This window comes from Branchiostoma floridae, unplaced genomic scaffold (assembly GCF_000003815.2).
Source record: "Branchiostoma floridae strain S238N-H82 unplaced genomic scaffold, Bfl_VNyyK Sc7u5tJ_1439, whole genome shotgun sequence".
NCBI classification, from domain to species: Eukaryota; Metazoa; Chordata; class Leptocardii; order Amphioxiformes; family Branchiostomatidae; genus Branchiostoma; species Branchiostoma floridae.
Genome location: NW_023365716.1, coordinates 1,607,970 through 1,626,391, shown reverse-complemented (window position 1 = coordinate 1,626,391; position 18,422 = coordinate 1,607,970). Strand labels below are relative to the sequence as shown.

The following is an 18,422-nucleotide window of genomic DNA, read 5'->3' as shown; positions in this document are numbered from 1 at the left end:
ATACCTACATGTGTGGGGAGTGTGGGTACAGGACAGCTCAAAGGTCCAACTTATCCCAACATTTGAGAACCCACACAGGAGAAAAACCCTACAAATGTGACCAGTGTGACTATTCTGCTGCACAGAAACAACATTTGATCGATCATCAAACAAAACATTTCGGTGAGAAACCCTACATGTGTGAGAAGTGCGGATACAGGGCGGCTCAAAGATCTACCTTATACCAACATATGAATACTCATACAGGGTAAAAACCTTACAAGTGACTATTCTATTGCAAAATATCCTCCTTTAACCGACATCTAAGAACGCACACCAGTAAAATGACCTAGATGTGCGGAGTGTGTGGGAACAGGGCAACTCAAATGTCTAAAAACCTAAGCATACAAGAACTCACAGAGGAGGAAAAGTGTTATCAGTGTAACTACTTTGCAGCTAGGAAATCTCACCGCTATCTACTTTTTATATACAAAAAAAAAGAAACAAACTAAATAGTGTGACAAATGTACAGCGTACAGATTTACTTACCTACATAGTTCCTTGACCTCCAGGTCATGCGCTCAGTCAACCTGATGCTTTTGAAAGTATAACAGCTCATACAGGCGACAGATATAGAGGTTTACTTTTAACTGCAGCTAGGTGTCGTTGCTAACAATGCAGTCCCAAACGTAAAGTACTGCCACATACATAGATATATGTAACTCTATGGATGTAGGTTTTGTACTTAAGATAGTAGCCATGATAGATGTGCTCCTTTCTTTTGTGTTGACCGCTGATTTGTTAATAACATTTATGTAAGAAAGCCTTTTTAAAATCGCACTGTAAACATAATATAGATGTAGGTTTTAGCCTTGAGATAGTTTCCATACGATGTTTGTTTTTTCATTCATTCATGTCGGTATTAATTTGAATACTGGAATATTTTGGTATATTTGCATGCTTTAGTCTACTTTATTTGATAGAAGGATCTAACATTCCCAGCTATATAGTTTATATGCACCGATGTGTATGCTATACATGTTTTGTATTCGTAGCGTATAAGCTTATAGCAATAAAGGTGATATTGACATGTGTAAAAGCAAAATTTTGGCAGAGCTAATTCAGAATAAAGGAAGCAAAGACTAATTGTGTGTTGGTTTCTATCGTCTGATAATTCTAACTCCATTTCCTACCAGGGCGTAATTTTGACAGAAGAAATAACATAATTTTTTAAAGAAATGTTAACCAAGCCAAATGTCAGGTGTTGATATGAAACGCATCCTTGTACTAAGTTGTAGCAGTGTTTCAAGAAATCCTGCGCATATCGGATTTCACCTGGCTTGGACTAACCGTCAAAGACTGACAATCTGAGACGTAGAAATTGAAATATAGAACGTTTGTTTTATTTATTTGGAAATCTCCATTAGTGTTGAAATACATCCACTACTCTTTCTGGAGTCATCTTTCATAAAATACTTGAATTATAACCACTTCTATTTCATTTATAGCGTTATTTTTGCTTGGTTCAAAACCAGGAGAGTGAAGCGTTATGCGGCGATCTGTGGTTTGACCTATTTAGGATCAGGTTTGTGACCTTTCACCTTTACCCTGTTAGTGAGAGCTGACGTCCGCCATCTTGTTTTGCATCTCGTCTTACGTTTTTCATATCCTCCAAACTGAAGCGATTTTTAGCGACTTGTAGGAGTTTTGGAGACCGCTTACTACCATTGACCTACAGGTAAGACCGTTGGTTGTCGTTAAAGCGGCCGGTTTGTTGCTTGTTGGGTGGTAAACTAGAATTAGAAGTGTGTTTGCGATCGCTAGCTGATGGGCGAGGGGGTGGCATGCCAAGTAATAATAGTAATGACAATGACAATGAAGTTCATTGCATATTCATGCCGTATTAGGGATAAATGCAGTAAGTTACTTACAGAGACAATGATAAGCTATCTTATGTCCTACTTATATCTACGTTTTGCATGCTTCTTGCCTTTTCTTAAAACAGGTATAAATGAATTTACAAAGTTCTTCTATTACATTAAAGTTAGCTGTTGACATTAGATATTTGAACAGGCCTTTCTTTGCTAGATGTGCACATTTGAAGAGTTATTTGATAATGATAATAATATCTGGTGTATTTTGCCAGCCAGTAGGTACTCAATGTCGTGGAAAGGTTCGTAATGATGTCAAATTAATGCGTTGTTGTATCTCATAACTGATAGATGTCCTTTTGTGTAGTCATTATTTTAGCATAATCACGAAGTTCCCAAGTGTCAGTGAAATGCGTGTTTGACCTGACAGATACCTTTAATGCCAGATGGTGCTATATATACTCGTCCAACACCATTGGACAGTCTGTGCTTAAATTGTATTCATTCTACCACAAAGATTTGTGCCCATTTCTGCTTTGTATAATAAGTCAAATGAACATTATAATTTTTTGTCATCCTTGTTTTCTTATCATCATTTTAGACATGGCGGAGTTCGCATTTGTTAAAGAGCTTCATGCGGAACAAACTGCGAACGAGACGCACATCAAAGAGGAGCCGACAGGAGACACTGGATGGCAACGGGATGGACAAGAGAACGTGCTGTGCCAGGAAACGTACTGTGAGGACCAGGAAACCAACAACTACCAACCAACCGGACATCCTTGGGACGGGACTTACAACAGTTGCAAGCAGGCAACAGACACAGGACGGCAGCAGGACGAGGAAAGGGACGCTCGAAATGACGAAACGTGTGGTGTAAAAGCAGAAATGGAAGAGTCCAGCTTTAAACTTTCTAATGGAGAACTGTGTACGGGGCATCCTGTGAAGGAGATGGGCCATTCTGGGAAGACGACATCCCGTACAGAACACCATGGGAAGGAGAGTGACAGCAGGGAGGCCCAGACAGCAGACATGGGCCTGCAGCAGGAAACGTGTGGTATGAACTTTTCCCAACCTGACAACACATCAACCTCGCAGGTACAGGAGAGCAGAGGTGATATGGGAAGGCATGTGGTTAAACATACTGGTCAGAAACCATACATGTGTGAGGAGTGCGGATTTCGGACAAGTCGGAAGTTTAACCTATCTGCACACATGAGAACACATACAGGTGAAAAACCCTACAAGTGTGACCAGTGTGACTATTCTGCTGCACAAAAAAGTGATTTGAATAAACATTTAGCAAAACACACTAGTGAGAAACCCTATATATGTGGTGAGTGTGGACACAGGACGGCTAGGAAGTCTTATTTATCCCAACACATGAGAACACATACAGGTGAAAGACCCTACAAGTGTGACCAGTGTGATTATTGTGCTGCAGATAAGTCCACTTTGGTCCGACACATACGAAAACACACTGATGAGAAACCCTACATGTGTGGGGAGTGTGGGTACAGAGCAGCTCAGAAGTCTCACTTATCCGCACATATGAGAATCCATACAGGAGAGAAACCCTACAAGTGTGACCAGTGTGACTATTCTGCAGGACAGAAATCCGACTTGGACCGACACCTAACAATACACACTGGTGAGAAACCCTACATGTGTGGGGAGTGTGGGTACAGAGCGGCTCGAAAGTCTCATTTGTCCCAACACATGAGAACCCATACAGCAGAAAAACCCTACAAATGTGACCAGTGTGGCTATTCTGCTGCACAGATATCCAATTTGGTTCGACATCTTTCAAATCACAGTAATGACAAACCCTACATGTGTGGGGTGTGCGGGTACAGAGCAGCTCAGAAGTCTCACTTATCCGCACATAAGAGAACCCACACAGGGGAAAAACCCTACAAGTGTGATCAGTGTGACTATTCAGCTGCACAGAAAGGCACATTGGATGACCATGTAGCAAACCACACCGGTGAGAAAACCTTCATGTGTGGGGAGTGTGGGTACAGGACAAGTCGAAGGCCTTATTTAACCCGACACATGAGAACCCACACAGGAGAGAAACTCTACAAGTATGACCAGTGAATTTGACCTCTAAATTTAAATGTGATGAATATATTTGAAAGGTCACCGTCAGTACGTTCTATAAGTAAAACATGGCCACTGGATGGAATACAAACTAATTGCTACATCTAATCATCATAAGCAATAAACAAGACGAAAGTTTAATTCAATTTTTACTGTAAGAAACATGGACATACCCACTAACGTGTAGCCAGATATAGAGAAGGTCTACGTTACAAACTACTTAACCTGGGCATAGGCGGCAAGTTCTACAAATTGATTAAATCCATGTACCCTAATCCGATGACATGTGTTAAAACTCCTACCGGCCTTACACCACTGTTTACAACAGACAGAGGTGTAAGGCAAGGATGCAACCTCAGTCCTACTCTTTTCAGCTTATTTATAGATGATTTAGTTAAAGATTTAGATACCCCCGACTGCGACCCACCCTCCCTACACCACCTCCTCGTTTCTTGTCTACTTTACGCAGATGATGTAGTACTACTTTCAGAGTCTGAAACCGGCTTACAATGTGCCCTTGACAGGCTTCATTCCTTCTGCGAAAAATGGAAACTGCAGGTGAACCTAAAGAAAACTAAAGCCGTGATCTTTAACAAATCAGGGAGACTCCTCAAGAACATAAATTTCTTATTTGGCGTAGATAACATCGAAATCGCAAACTCCTACCCCTACCTAGGCCTGACGTTGTCCTCGTCAGGTACTTATTCCTTAGCTAAAAAGAATCTGTCTCTAAAGGCACGTAAAGCTGTATTCGGCCTCAAACCTCTCACTCTTTCAACGATGTCCCCCAAGACTCTACTTAAGCTATTCAATACGTGTATTAAGCCCATAATGTTATATGGTAGTGAGATTTGGGGTATAGACTGTGGAAAAGATAACTGCCCAGTGGAAAATATCCAAACCCGCTTTTGTAAAAATATTCTTGGCGTGCACAGGAATTCCTGTAACTCCGCATGTAGAGCAGAACTCGGAGTCTATCCAACAGGCATAGATATAGCAATCCGCATGGTTAAGTACTGGCTACGCCTTAAACAGTTAGATTACTCTACACACCCTTTACAAATAGACGCACTACTCTGTCAACAAAATGTACCTTTAAACAATCATAAGAAAACTTGGCTCCAACATGTAAAACAAATACTTGATGATAATGGTTATTCCTATCTATGGAACTATGCTCACTCTAGAATAGACAACAAACATATTTGTACATTGTTAAGGAAAAGACTGTCAGACGTGTATGTCCAAACCTTTTTCCAGCAATTGTCTAAAGATAACGGCAAACTAAGATTTTACAAACATATCAAAACCGAATATGCCATGGAAACCTATCTATACCAGAACGACGCTGACAAGAGATCCAATGTATGTAAGATAAGAATCAGTGCTCACTCACTAGAGATAGAAAAGGGTCGTTATAAAAAAGTGCCAGTTCAAGATAGATTGTGTAAATACTGTGCGACGGATACAGTGGAAGATGAAATACATTTTATATGTAACTGCCCCCATTATGAGGACGAAAGAAACAACCTTTTTGACACAATCAAAACATTATTTCCAACTTTTCACCAGTTAGTAGACCTCAAAAAAACTATATTTCTGTTAAAATCACAGAACCCACTAATCATTAAAGAAGTGGGACTTTTCATCAGCCACTGCCTCCAAAGAAGAAGTCAAACCACCCAGTAAAGAAGTAGAAGCATGTACATAGATAGCTGACGTGTGTGTATTTAGAATAGACACTTGTTACTTTTCACTGTCTGTATCATTGCAATTAGCCTACGGGCATGGATTTGCAAATAAATATACTACTATTATAAAACAAATCGTCCTACTCTGTGGTAATACTCCTGTCACGTTGCGCGAAAATCGATCGGACGACGAGTCTGCGGCAATCGCCCGAGCCTCGCTTATAATAATAACTTTATTGCACAACAATTGCACAAGGTACAATGGCTTTTATGTGACAGGGACGGTTTTCAGGTGAAAAATACGCACAATCCTCTGTCGATCTTATGTATGGCCGACTTTCCGTCGATACGCCCAAAGATCATGGATAATGTGACAGGGGTGTAAGGAATTGTACATGAGAGGCAGACATGTCCCAGTGAGATTGCGAAGTTGATAGCATATATGTCAAACCGGACCGATGTAGGTTTCGTATGTATAGTTTCAGTACTTTTTTTTACTGTTTTTGATTTTACATGTTCTTTATAAATGTAGGTGATAATAGGAGTAAGAATCTTAACATGTTTTAAAATCATTATATTTACCTGCTTTAGACAAGTCTTTTCGATTCGATAACCTCCCGCTTGTAATAATCAGCATATTAAGTTGTAATATTCAGCATATTGAGTGTATTACACATATAGGAGTATTGACTTGGCTTACTTAAACAGTAGTAGTTCACTAATCTCCCAGAAGATCCACGGTGGCGTAATATAGTATCAAACCCACCGGTGCCCGTTTGACTCCCTTTGGCCGGCTATACTCCTTGGCCAGCTTTGATACTATATTATGGCACCGTAGGATCTGCTGGGAGATTAGTGAACTACTACTGTTTAAGATTGCTTGGAGATTAGTAGTTCACAGGTATTAGTCATATATATATATATATATCCTATCAAAATGTTTGAAAACTTGGTGTAACTTTTGCCGCACCTTTCACAATAAAATGATTGTAGACAAAACGTATGATTTGGTGTTGGTTTGAGTTATCTGATGAACTTATGAATGTTTATACACGACGATGATAGACCATAGGCGGTAGGCCAAGGAATTGTCTTTGATTCGCCCGTACACCGTATCGCTGAGCATTGCCGGGGTTGGGGATTACCCGAAGGTCGGGGAAGACCAATCGGCGCAGGAGTTTTTCCACCCGAAGGTCGGCTAAGCCGACCAATCGGCGTAGCCGATTTAGAGCGCGGCGAAGCCGCGCGGCGAGCGAAGCGAGCTAGGTGGGAAAGGCCCTTTCTACTATCGCCGTTTTCTGCAAAATTCTAATATCTAAGTCAAAACTTTCAAGTGAATTATGTTCGTCGAGTTATTTGGAGGCCATTTAACGTACAAAGAGCACATATTAGTCATTTCAAATTAAAATAAACGCCATTGAATTTTAGCCGATTTCCGGGTCACTGCGTTACCAGCAGTACGGCGGTGGCCACACCACGTCGTCGTAAAAAAAACGCATCGGTAGCTAGTATATTTACCAAAACGCTGGCACTAACCACATGTAATCGTTATAATCATTGATGTATTATTCTTGTAGAACGGTCCATACTTAAATAATCGCTAAAATGCCATCTGTTTCACGAGATCTGTATTCCTAAGGAAGTTGGTATTCCTATCTCAGTTCTTACTTTCGGGTTGGCGACGTTACCGATCACGAAAATCAGACGAAAGCAGTGGAAAAAACACGGTCAAAACGTATCTGCAGTGCAGCGTAGCTTTTGTCAGCGTGTTGAAACCCTCAAACTTCTCAAACAGTACCACGAAAACCGACAAGGCGCCTAAACGGGCCCGCCGTACGATCCCACACCACAACACAGATGATCGAAAACACCGGAAGTGGTAACGCACATCAGGGAGATCGGTTGCTTACCCATCCAACATTTAAAGTTAGGGGAAAGGCGGCGCAAAGGATGACGGGAAATACTCGCACTAAGAAGATAGTAATCTTTGACGGGAGCATCTGAGGAGGCATTTCCGGATTGGCGGTACACGGCGGACTACCGTGGCAGACAGCGCGCGGCGGGGTTCCTGTTACTCAACAAAAAACACAATTCCGAGGCCTATTGCCCATGGATAGACGTAGTGATTTCCATGCTATTTCCGTACACACGTAAAGATCAATGTGATGTCACTCGCAGCCTACGCCACAGGTCAGGTGATGTAGAATTCAAGTCAAGGTCACAGAACACAGTATTTATCCGCGACCCATTCCCTAAGTTTTGACAGAGCTTTTCTGTTTAGATAATCTTAATGAAGTTCACGTCTCTGAAGCCGTTGATGACGTCGCACTTTCGCTTAGGTCAAGTGACGTAGTTGTCGGGTCACATCACCTTGAGGAGGACATGTTGAAAGCTTTATTGAAATTGTTGGTAAGGTTTATTATTATGCGTACAGGTATAGTGTATGAATTTACTTCCATCGTCTGATACATGTTACTCGAAGGTCTGACAGGGCTTTCCAGTTTAGATAATGGTTTTATGTATATTGAAGTTTACGTCACTGAAGCCGTTTCTGACGTCACACTTCCGCTCAGGTCAAGTGACGTAGTCGTCGTGTCAGATCACCTTGAGGAGGCCATGTTGAAAGCTTGTTGGTAAGGTTTATTCTGTGAATAATTATAACCGCCGTCTGCTATATCTTACTCCATTGCCATTTTACTCAATTACTCTAGTGTATGATACAAAGATGTTCATTCGTTCAGTAAAGCGTTATGCGGTGATGTCGGGTTGACCCTTTGTGAAGGATGTATCAGGTTCGTGACCTCTCACCTTTACCCCCTGCTAGCTGACGTCCGCCATTTTGCTTGTCGTCGTCGTCTCATCTCCTTCAAACTCTCGCGATTTTTACGTGATTCCAGAAGTCGTGAGACCGCTAATCACCATAAACTTACAGGTAAGCCCTCCTGTGATTGTTGTTAATGCCACCTGGTTGGGGGTTGTTCATTAATGAACAAAAAGTAGACGATTTAAGGTGTATTTGTCATAGGTATTTGAATGGGGAGGGGGGCAGTAGAAGTGTGATGTAACCTCCAAACAATTTCTAGAGCCTACGGACACCAGAATCATGAGTAAAATATGATTTTTCAACACAGTAAGAAGTTAAAAACCCTATACACCTCCGAAATCCCAAAAAATCCAACAAAATTAGAGCCAAGGGCTGGAAGTCAGCCCTCTACGGCTTCCATTTGAAGGGAGTTATGTCAGACCAAGGAGGTTGAATGGTCAGACTCATGCCAGATGTGTCACTTCAGCTCTCGCCGATGTTGGTACCGACATTAATCTGACCTAAGAGTTCTAGATAGGCGCCGCCAGGGGACTTAAATGCCTACTGAATGATACAGCACAACATGTTGTGCTGCCCCTACGGCTGATTAAAAGGCTATGGGACGAACGAACGAACGAAGAGTTCTATTACCCGCCGCCCTCTGACAATGACATAAAAAAATTATTGGTTTTCCCCTGGAAGTCATTTGGGGTCATGAATGTCTTATCATTAAAAATTATACTACTAAGTAGAAACCGCTTAATTGCACACCCCATTTGCCAGTGCATTTCGTGCAAAAATCCGAATGGTGCAAAAAAAAGCGAAGTTATTAAGCTGGACCACACCACCACGGGATTTTGGATTTCGTGCAATTAACGGAAGTGTGCAATTATCCGTTGTGCAATTGATTGGATTCTACCGTATTTTAGTTTGCCAGATGAAATAAGTTGTTTCACAATCCATACCCCCTCTCACAGAAATGGAAGATTCCAGTCTTGAACGTTTCTGCGGAGACCAGTGTCCCGGAGATCCTGGGAAGGAGAGTAAGTCCACAGAACATCCTGGGAAGGAGAGTGACAGCAGGGAGACCCAGACAACAGACATGGGCCTGCAGCAGGAAACGTGTGATGTGAACTTTCCCCACCCTGACAACACATCAACATCACAGGTACAGGAGAGCAGAGGCAATATGGGAAGGTATGTGGTTAAACACACTGGTGAGAAACCCTACATGTGTGGGGAGTGTGGCTACAGGACAACTCGGAAGTCTCACCTATCTGCACACATGAGAACCCACACAGGAGAAAGACCCTACAAGTGTGACAAGTGTGACTATTCTGCTGCTCAAAAAGGGGATTTGAATAAACATGTAGCAAAACACAGTGGTGAGAAACCCTACATGTGTGGGGAGTGTGGATACACAGCGGCTCAAAAGTCCGACTTATCCAAACATATGAGAATCCATACAGGTGAGAAACCCTACATGTGTAGGGAGTGTGGGTACAGGACAGCTAAGAAGTCCCACTTATCCCGACACATGAGAACACACACTGGAGATAAACCCTACAAGTGTGACCAGTGTGACTTTTCTGCAGCACAGAAAGTCCATTTGGACTCCCATCTAGCACAGGTGAGAAACCCTACATCTGTGAGGAGTGCGGGCACAGAGCAGCTCAAAAGTCAAACTTATTGGTACATATGAGAACGCACACTGGAGAAAAACCCTACATGTGTGGGGAATGTGGGCACAGAGCAGTTCAAAAGTCACACTTAATGGTACATATGAGAACGCACACTGGAGAAAAACCCTACAAGTGTGACCAGTGTGACTATTCTGCTGCACAGAAATCCACCTTTAACCGACATTTCGGAAAGCACACCAGTAAAAAAGACCTAGATGTGCACACTGTGTAAGAACAGGGCAACTCAAATGTCTAAAAAGATAATGATATAAGAACCCACAGAGGAGGAAAACCATATAAGTGTTATCAGTGTAACTTCTTTTCAGCTAGGAAATCTCACCGTTATCTACTTTTCATATATACCAAAGAAGTACGAAAAAACTTGAGTGTGACAAATGTACAGCAAACAGATTTACCCACCTACATAGATTCTTGACCTCCCATGGCGGGGTGGGTTTTCGGTGCGGAGGCAAGGTAGTCAGGAGGTGGAAATACGTATGGAGGAATAATAAATAGAAATAAAATAAAATAAATAAATAAAAATCCCTCCTGGAGTGACCATTTTGACTCTACTTGTACCTTGCCCCGGTCCTGTGGTAAGGAATTCTACAGGAGTGGCAGACGTATGTAAGCTGGCAAGGGTTATATAGCAAATGTACCAAACTCTCTAAAGTCAATTAGGTTTGTTACGTATAGTTTCAGTTACTTGAAGTAGATGTTCTCTTTGTTTTCTTACAAATGTCGGTGATCAGAGCAGCGTAGAATCTAAACACCTTTTAACAGGTTCTTGAACTAGCTGTAATATCGATGCAATACCTGCTGTAGACAAGTATTTTGATTTGATGACCTCACGCTTGGAATATTAAGCATATTAAGTGTAGTATACATATAGGAGTATTGACATAAACAGTAGTTGTCTTTTCACACTTTACTCAGTTTTGGTAGCTTGTAGCAATATATATCATATCAAACTTTTGAAAACGTAGAGTAACTTTGTGAAGACCTTTCACAATAAAATGATTGTAGGCAAAACGTATGATTTGGTGTTGGTTTGAATTATCTGATCTGCAGAAGCTGGTGTGTTACGCCGAAGGGCGGTTATACCGGCTATATAGATACGGATACAGAAGCTAGTGTGTTACGCGAAGGGCGGTTATACCGGCTCTCTCTATATATACAGATACAGAATCTGGTGTGTTACGCCGACGGGCGGTTATACCGGCTATACAGATACAGATACAGAAGCTGGTGTGTTACACCGAAGGGCGGTTATACCGGCTATATAGATACAGATGCAGAAGCTAGTGTGTTACGCCGAAGGGCGGTTATACCGGTTATATAGATCCAGATACAGAAGCTGGTGTGTTACGCCGACGGGCGGTTATACCGGCTATATGGATCCAGATACAGAAGCTAGTGTGTTACGCCGACGGGCGGTTATATCGGCTATTTAGATCCAGATACAGAAGCTGGTGTGTTACGCGAAGGGCGGTTATACCGGCTCTCTCTATACAGATGCAGAAGCTAGTGTGTTACGCCGAAGGGCGGTTATACCGGCTATGTAGATACAGATACAGAAGCTAGTGTATTACGTCGAAGGGCGGTTATACCGGTTCTATATATATATACAGATGCAGAAGCTGGTGTGTTAAGCCAAAGGGCGTTATACCGGCTATGTAGATACAGATACAGATGCTGGTGTGTTACGCCGAAGGGCGGTAATACCGGCTATATAATGAATGAAGACCTTTATTGTACATTCATACCCACTGGGTTTAGTACAGGTCACATATAGATACAGATACAGAAGCTGGTGTGTTACGCCGAAGGGCGGTAATACCGGCTATATAGATACAGATGCAGAAGCTAGTGTGTTACGCCGAAGGGCGGTTATACCGGCTATATAGATACAGATACAGAAGCTGGTGTGTTACGCCGAAGGACGGTTATACCGGCTATATAGATACAGATACAGATGCTTGTGTGTTACGCTGAAGGGCGGTTATACCGGCTATATAGATACAGAAGCTGGTGTGTTACGCCGAAGGGCGGTTATACCGGCTATATATATACAGATGCAGAGGCTGGTGTGTTACGCCGAAGGGCGGTTGTACTGGCTATATAGATAGAAATACAGATACAGAAGCTGGTGTGTTACGCCGAAGGGCGGTTATACTGGCTATATATATACAGGTACCATCTCCATTGCTACAGTGTATGATTTAAAGATGTTCATTCGTTCAGTAAAGCGTTATGTGGTGATCTCGGGTTGACCCTTTGTGAAAGAAGTATCAGGTTCGTGACCTCTCACCTTTATCTCTTGCGAGCTGACGTCCACCATTTTGTTTTGCGTCGTCGTCTCATCTCCTTCAAACTCGCGATTTTTACGTGATTGAACAAGTCGTGAGACTGATAACCACCACGTAGACTTACAGGTAAGACCTCCTGTGATTGTTTTGATACCGTCTGGTTGCTGGATGTTCATTGATGAACAAGAAATAGACGATTTGAGGTGTGTTTGTCGTAGGTATTTGCATGGGGAGTACAACTGTAATGTAACCTCCAAACAACTACGGAGCCTACGGGACAAGCATGCGTAAAATACTCTTTCAACAAAATTAGAAGCTAAAAACCCTTACGTGTAATAAACACCTCCGAAATCCCAATATATCAAACAAAATTAGAGCCACTTAACCAAAGGCTTAAAGAATAAAGTGTGTCCTCTGCGACATTTGCCATTTAAAGGGAGTTATGAAAGACTTATGGCAGATGTCTTACTTCAGCTCTCTCTGATGTTTGTACCGACATTAATCCGTTCTATTACCCGCCGCCTTCCGACAATGATATGAATTATATAGATTATTGCTTTTGGAAGTCATTTGGGGTCATGAAAGTCGGCATCTCTAATCATTGAGAATTATACTGTTTTACTTTGCCAGAGGAAATAAGTTGTTACACAATCCATACCCCCTCTCACAGAAATGGAAGATTCCAGTCCTGAACGTTTCCGTGGAGACCAGTGTGCTAGAGATCCTAGGAAGGAGATGGACTGTACAGAACACCCTGGGAAGGAGAGGGGCATCAGGGAGACCCAGACAACAGACATGGGCCTGCAGCAGGAAACGTGTGATGTGAACTTTCCCCAACCTGACAACACATCAACCTCACAGGTACAGGTACAGGTACAGGTACAGGTACAGGAGAGCAAAGGTGATATGGGAAGGTATGTAGTTGAAAACACCGATGAGAAACCCTGCATGTGTGGGGAGTGTGGATACAGAACAGCTCAAAAGTCTGACTTAACCAAACACATGAGAACCCACACAGGCGAAAGACCCTACAAGTGTGACCAGTGTGACTATTCTGCAGCACAAAAATCTACTTTGGACCAACATCTAAGAAAACACACCGGTGAGAAACCCTACATATGTGGGGAGTGTGGATACAGGACAGCTCATAAAGTAAGCTTATCCCGACATATGAGAACACATACAGGAGAGAAACCCTACAAGTGCGATCTGTGTGACTATTCTGCTGCACAGAAGTCGAATTTGGTCCAGCATCTGTCACAACACACTGGTGAGAAACCCTACATGTGTGGAGAGTGCGGTTTTAGGGCAACTCGGAAGTCTACACTGTTGGCACATATGAGAATCCACACAGGGGAAAGACCCTACAAGTGTGACCAGTGTGACTATTCTGCTGGACAGAAATGTGATTTGGACAAACATCTAGTAAAACACACCGGTGAGAAACCCTACATGTGTGGGGAATGTGGGTACAGGGCAAATTATAAAGTAAGCCTATCACAACATATGAGCATCCACACAGGAGAAAAACCCTACAAATGTGACCAGTGTGACTATTCTGCTGCAGAAAAGCTTAATTTGATTGACCATCAAAGAAGACACACCGGTGAGAGACCCTACATGTGTGGGGAGTGTGGGTACAGGGCAGCTCAAAGATCTACCTTATCCCAACATATGAGGACACATACAGGAGAGAAACCCTACAAATGTGACCAGTGTGACTATTCTGCTGCACGGAAATCCACTTTGAACAAGCATGTAAGAAGGCACACAGATAAAAAGACCTAGCTGTGCGGAGTGTGTCATAACAGGGCAACTCAAATGTCTAAATAGCAAAGCATATAAGAGCCCACAGAGGAGGGAAACCACAGAAGTGTCATCAGTGTAACTACTTTGCAGCAATGAAATCTCACCATTATCTACTATTAATGTACTAAAAACCTTGTAGGGTTTATGACAAATGTTCCAGATAGAGTGCTTGTGTAAAATAGCTCCTAGTCATTGACTCATAGAGGTTGGTTTTGCATCTGAGATAGTTTTAGTACCTATATAGTAAGGCGTACTTGTTTAATTGTGAGGAAAAAATCGACACTTAATGTCTTCTTTTCACTCAGTGGAAAAATTTTTGAACTTTTTAAACATCCGTATATTTCTTTGATTTATAAGAAAGAATAACATCTACAAGAATCTCACATTGTATATACTATTTCTATGCATGTATTTGGTACATGTCGTCTGTTTGTACAATTGTATTCTTAGTATTTGTAGCTGATAGCAGTTTATATTCTATCAACATATATGATAACTTTGTTTTGATTCTAATAAAGCGCTGTCAAAATAAAGTAAGTGTATGCAAAGTCTTTGATTCGACTTTGATTATTCTAATTCCTTTGCCGTAGCAGTTTTAGCGTTAAACGTGTATAGATATATTACATATGGCTTAATATTGGCAAAGATGAAGATTTTACAAAATAAATGGAGAGTAAACGATGCCAAAAATTGTTGTGAATTTAAACCACATCTGAATAACGTCATTACCGTGTTTAAAATTTTAAGTTGCAATTGAATAAGAAATCCTGCGCATATCATCTCTCATGCCGGATTTCAACTGATTTCGCCTTAATTTAAAAAAAAATTAACAAAAAAATTATAGGTAGAAGTCGAGGTAGAGCGTTATTTTTGTTAGACTCAAAACCGCGAGAGTAAAGGGTAATGCGGCCCTCTCTGGTTTGACCCGTTGTCACGCGAGTATCAGGATTGTGACCTCTGACCTTTGACCGGTTAGTGCGTTTACGTCCGCCATTTTGTTTTCTGTTCTTATTGTCTTCGCACCTTCTCCAAACTGACGCGTTTTTAGGGGGTTCCAGAAGCTGTGGAGACCGCCAACCACCATAGACCTACAGGTAAGACCTGTGGTTGTTGTTAATGCTTCCAGGTTGGTGCTCATTCGGCAGTAAATTGGATTTAGGGTGTGTGTGCTTTGATGGGGAGGGGGGCAGGCACTGTAAGTTGCATTTATGTGTGAGATGTATACGGGGTCAATTGCACTGGAATATCTGTCACACAAGGCTTCCTACCAGTCCTCACTAACTTCGATCCTAATACTCTATAGACCCGGGAGCGGCAGATAAATAGTGTGTTCTGTTGGGTTTACGGAAAATGCTGGGGTTCCTTGGCTGTCTACCTGGACTGTCTACCTGGGCTATCATACCAGGCTACTCAGATTAAAAAAAGCAATGAAGAATGACGAGCGATTTTGTTATATTCCCTGGAAGGTATTCAAGTTTTGTTATTAGCAAATACAAGATAAAAACATATAAAGGGACACAGAAGAAGTTCTTGTGTAAAATTAAACCTCCACCACCCCCTGTTTGTAAAAAAAAGTTTTGGATTAATCTTTTTCTTTCCAATATTTTCTTCTCATCGTTTTAGAGATGGCGGAGTCCACGTGTGTGCCTCCTGCAGAACAAACTTCGAACGAGACGCACATCAAAGAGGAGCCGACAGAAGACACTGGATTGCAACAGGATGCACAAGAGAACGTGCTGTTTCAGGAAATGTACAGTGAGGACCAAAAAACCTTCGACTACTTCGGTGCAACGCAACCAACCGGGCATCCTTGGAACGAGACTTACAAAAGTTGGGAGCAGACAACAGACACGGGACGGCAGCAGGACGAGGAAAGGGACGTTCCAAACGGCGAAACGTGCGGTGTAAAAGCGGAAATGGAAGAGTCCAGCTGTGGATTTGTTAGTATCGGAGAACATCCTGGGAAGGAGATGGAACTTTTTGGAAATCCTGGGAAGGAGAGTGACAGCAGGGAGACCCAGACAACAGACATGGGCCTGCAGCAGGAAACGTGTGATGTGAACGTTTCAAAACCTGACAACACATTAACCTCACAGGTACAGGAGACCATAGGCATTACTGGAATGTATGTGGTTGAACACACCGGTGAGAAACCTTTCGTGTGTGGGGAGTGCGGGTACCGGGCAGCTTATAGGTCTCACATATCCCAACATATGAGAACCCACACAGGAGAGAAACCCTACAAGTGTCACCATTGTGACTATGCTGCTGCACAGAAGGGCAGTCTGGCCTATCATATAGCAACAAAACACACCGGTGAGAAACCCTACATGTGTGGAGAGTGTGGGTATAGGGCGACAAAAATGTTTGACTTAGCAAGGCATATGAGAACTCATACAGGAGAAAAACCCTACAAGTGTGACCAGTGCGACTATTCTGCTGCACAAAAAGGCAACTTGGACCAACACATAGCAGCAAAACACAGTGAGAAACCCTACATATGTTGGGAGTGTGGGTACAGGACAGCTTTTAAGTCATATTTATCCCAACATATGAGAACCCATACAGGAGAAAAACCGTATAAGTGTGACCAGTGCGACTATTCTGCAGCACAGAAATCTGCTTTGCACGCACATCTAGCAAAACACACAGACGGAGGGCGCCACGTGTGTGACGTGTGTGGGTACAGGACACCTTATAGACCAACGTTATCTCAACACATGAGAACCCACACAGGAGAAAAACCCTACAAGTGTGACCACTGTCACTTTTCTTCAGCGCGGAAAGATGATTTGAAGAAACATGTAGCAAACCACACCGGTGACAAACCCTTCATGTGTGTAGAGTGTGGATACAGAGCATATACTAGATCTATCTTATCCGCACATATGAGAAAGCATTCAGGGGAAAAACCCTACAAGTGTGACCAGTGTGACTATTCTGCTGCAGATAAGTCTACTTTGGTCAAACACATACGAAAACATACCGGTGAGAAACCCTACATGTGTGGGGAGTGTGGGTTCAGAACAGCTGGTAGGTCTACCTTATCCCGACACATGAGAACCCACACAGGAGAAAGACCTTACAAGTGTGATCAGTGTGACTATTCTGCAGCACGGAAATACGATTTGGACAAACATCTAGCAACACACACTGGTGAGAAACCCTTCATGTGTGGGGAGTGCGGGCACAAGACAGCTCGAAAGTCCACCTTATACAAACATATGAGAACGCATTCAGGGGAAAAACCCTTCACGTGTGACCTCTGCGACTATTCTGCTGCACAGAAATGTACTTTGGACCGACACCTAATGACACACACAGGTGAGAAACCCTACATGTGTGGGGAGTGTGGTCATAGGACAGCCGAAAAGTCTGACTTAGCCCGACATATGAGGACGCATACAGGTAAAAAACCCTAAAGTGTTACTTTTCCGCCGCAGAGAAGTCCACTTTGGACAGGCCGGCATCTAACAAAGCACACCGGTGAGAAATTCTTCATGTGTGAGAACAGCAACTTGACGGTCTAATTTAGCCCAACACATGAGAACTCACACAGGAAAAGAACCTTATGACGTCAATCTAAAACTACTCGGTGGCTAGGAAATCTCATCTCCTGAAACATTTGACAAGACATACCAAAGAACCTACATCTACGTGTGTGACAAATGTACAGCATACAACGTTTTTGCCTTTTAAAACGTGAACGGTCATTTAGAAAAACAAATCGCATCCAGCGGTCAAAACATTATCTGTTGTCAGTCTATACCAGGGCCCGATAACTACTGTGTAGAAAGGAAATTTACATTAGAGGCAGACATGTTCAGATAGCCTGGTTAGATTTATAGGAAATGTTTCAAGACGTTAGTTTGAACAAATGCTTAAGTCAAATTGCACCTGATACTTTAATAGTTGTAGATTCTGAACATAAGATAGTTTTAGTACTTACGCATAGATTTACCTTTTGTGTTAGAATCGACTGTTCCTTTTCTTAAAGAATTGTAGAAATCGTAGATGTCACGGAAGTATCTAAACGTTTTTGTATAGGTGTTTGTATTTATTTTTAGTTTGCAACATCTCGCAGCATAATATATACATAGCTAACAATTAGCATATTTTGTATTGTCTACATGTACTTAGTATTCCGTGCACTTGTATTCTGAGGTTATTCTGCA

The 18,422-nt window shown here is 42.2% G+C and overlaps 3 protein-coding genes across 3 annotated transcripts in view; all 3 read left to right on the top strand.

The window, feature by feature from the left end:
* The window catches only part of LOC118407637 (zinc finger protein 525-like), a 15,486-nt gene extending 816 nt beyond the window's left edge, over positions 1-14,670 (top strand). The window contains exon 2 of the mRNA XM_035808145.1: positions 13,312-14,670. Within this exon, the coding sequence (XP_035664038.1) occupies positions 13,345-14,226 (882 nt within the window). The 5' untranslated portion in view covers positions 13,312-13,344 and the 3' untranslated portion in view covers positions 14,227-14,670. The remainder of the gene's footprint in view (positions 1-13,311) is intronic.
* On the top strand, positions 1,590-4,143 carry LOC118407611 (gastrula zinc finger protein XlCGF57.1-like). Its single transcript, XM_035808112.1, has 2 exons — positions 1,590-1,717; positions 2,452-4,143. The coding sequence occupies exon 2, from the start codon at positions 2,454-2,456 to the stop codon at positions 3,948-3,950; it is 1,497 nt and encodes a 498-aa protein (XP_035664005.1). The 5' UTR covers positions 1,590-1,717; positions 2,452-2,453; the 3' UTR covers positions 3,951-4,143.
* A 543-nt stretch (positions 14,671-15,213) lies between the features above and the next one.
* On the top strand, positions 15,214-17,677 carry LOC118407602 (zinc finger protein 2-like). The gene is made up of 2 exons (XM_035808102.1): positions 15,214-15,341; positions 15,871-17,677. Exon 2 carries the CDS (start codon positions 15,873-15,875, stop codon positions 17,667-17,669), a length of 1,797 nt encoding a protein of 598 aa, XP_035663995.1. The 5' UTR covers positions 15,214-15,341; positions 15,871-15,872; the 3' UTR covers positions 17,670-17,677.
* Positions 17,678-18,422: the final 745 nt, after the last annotated feature.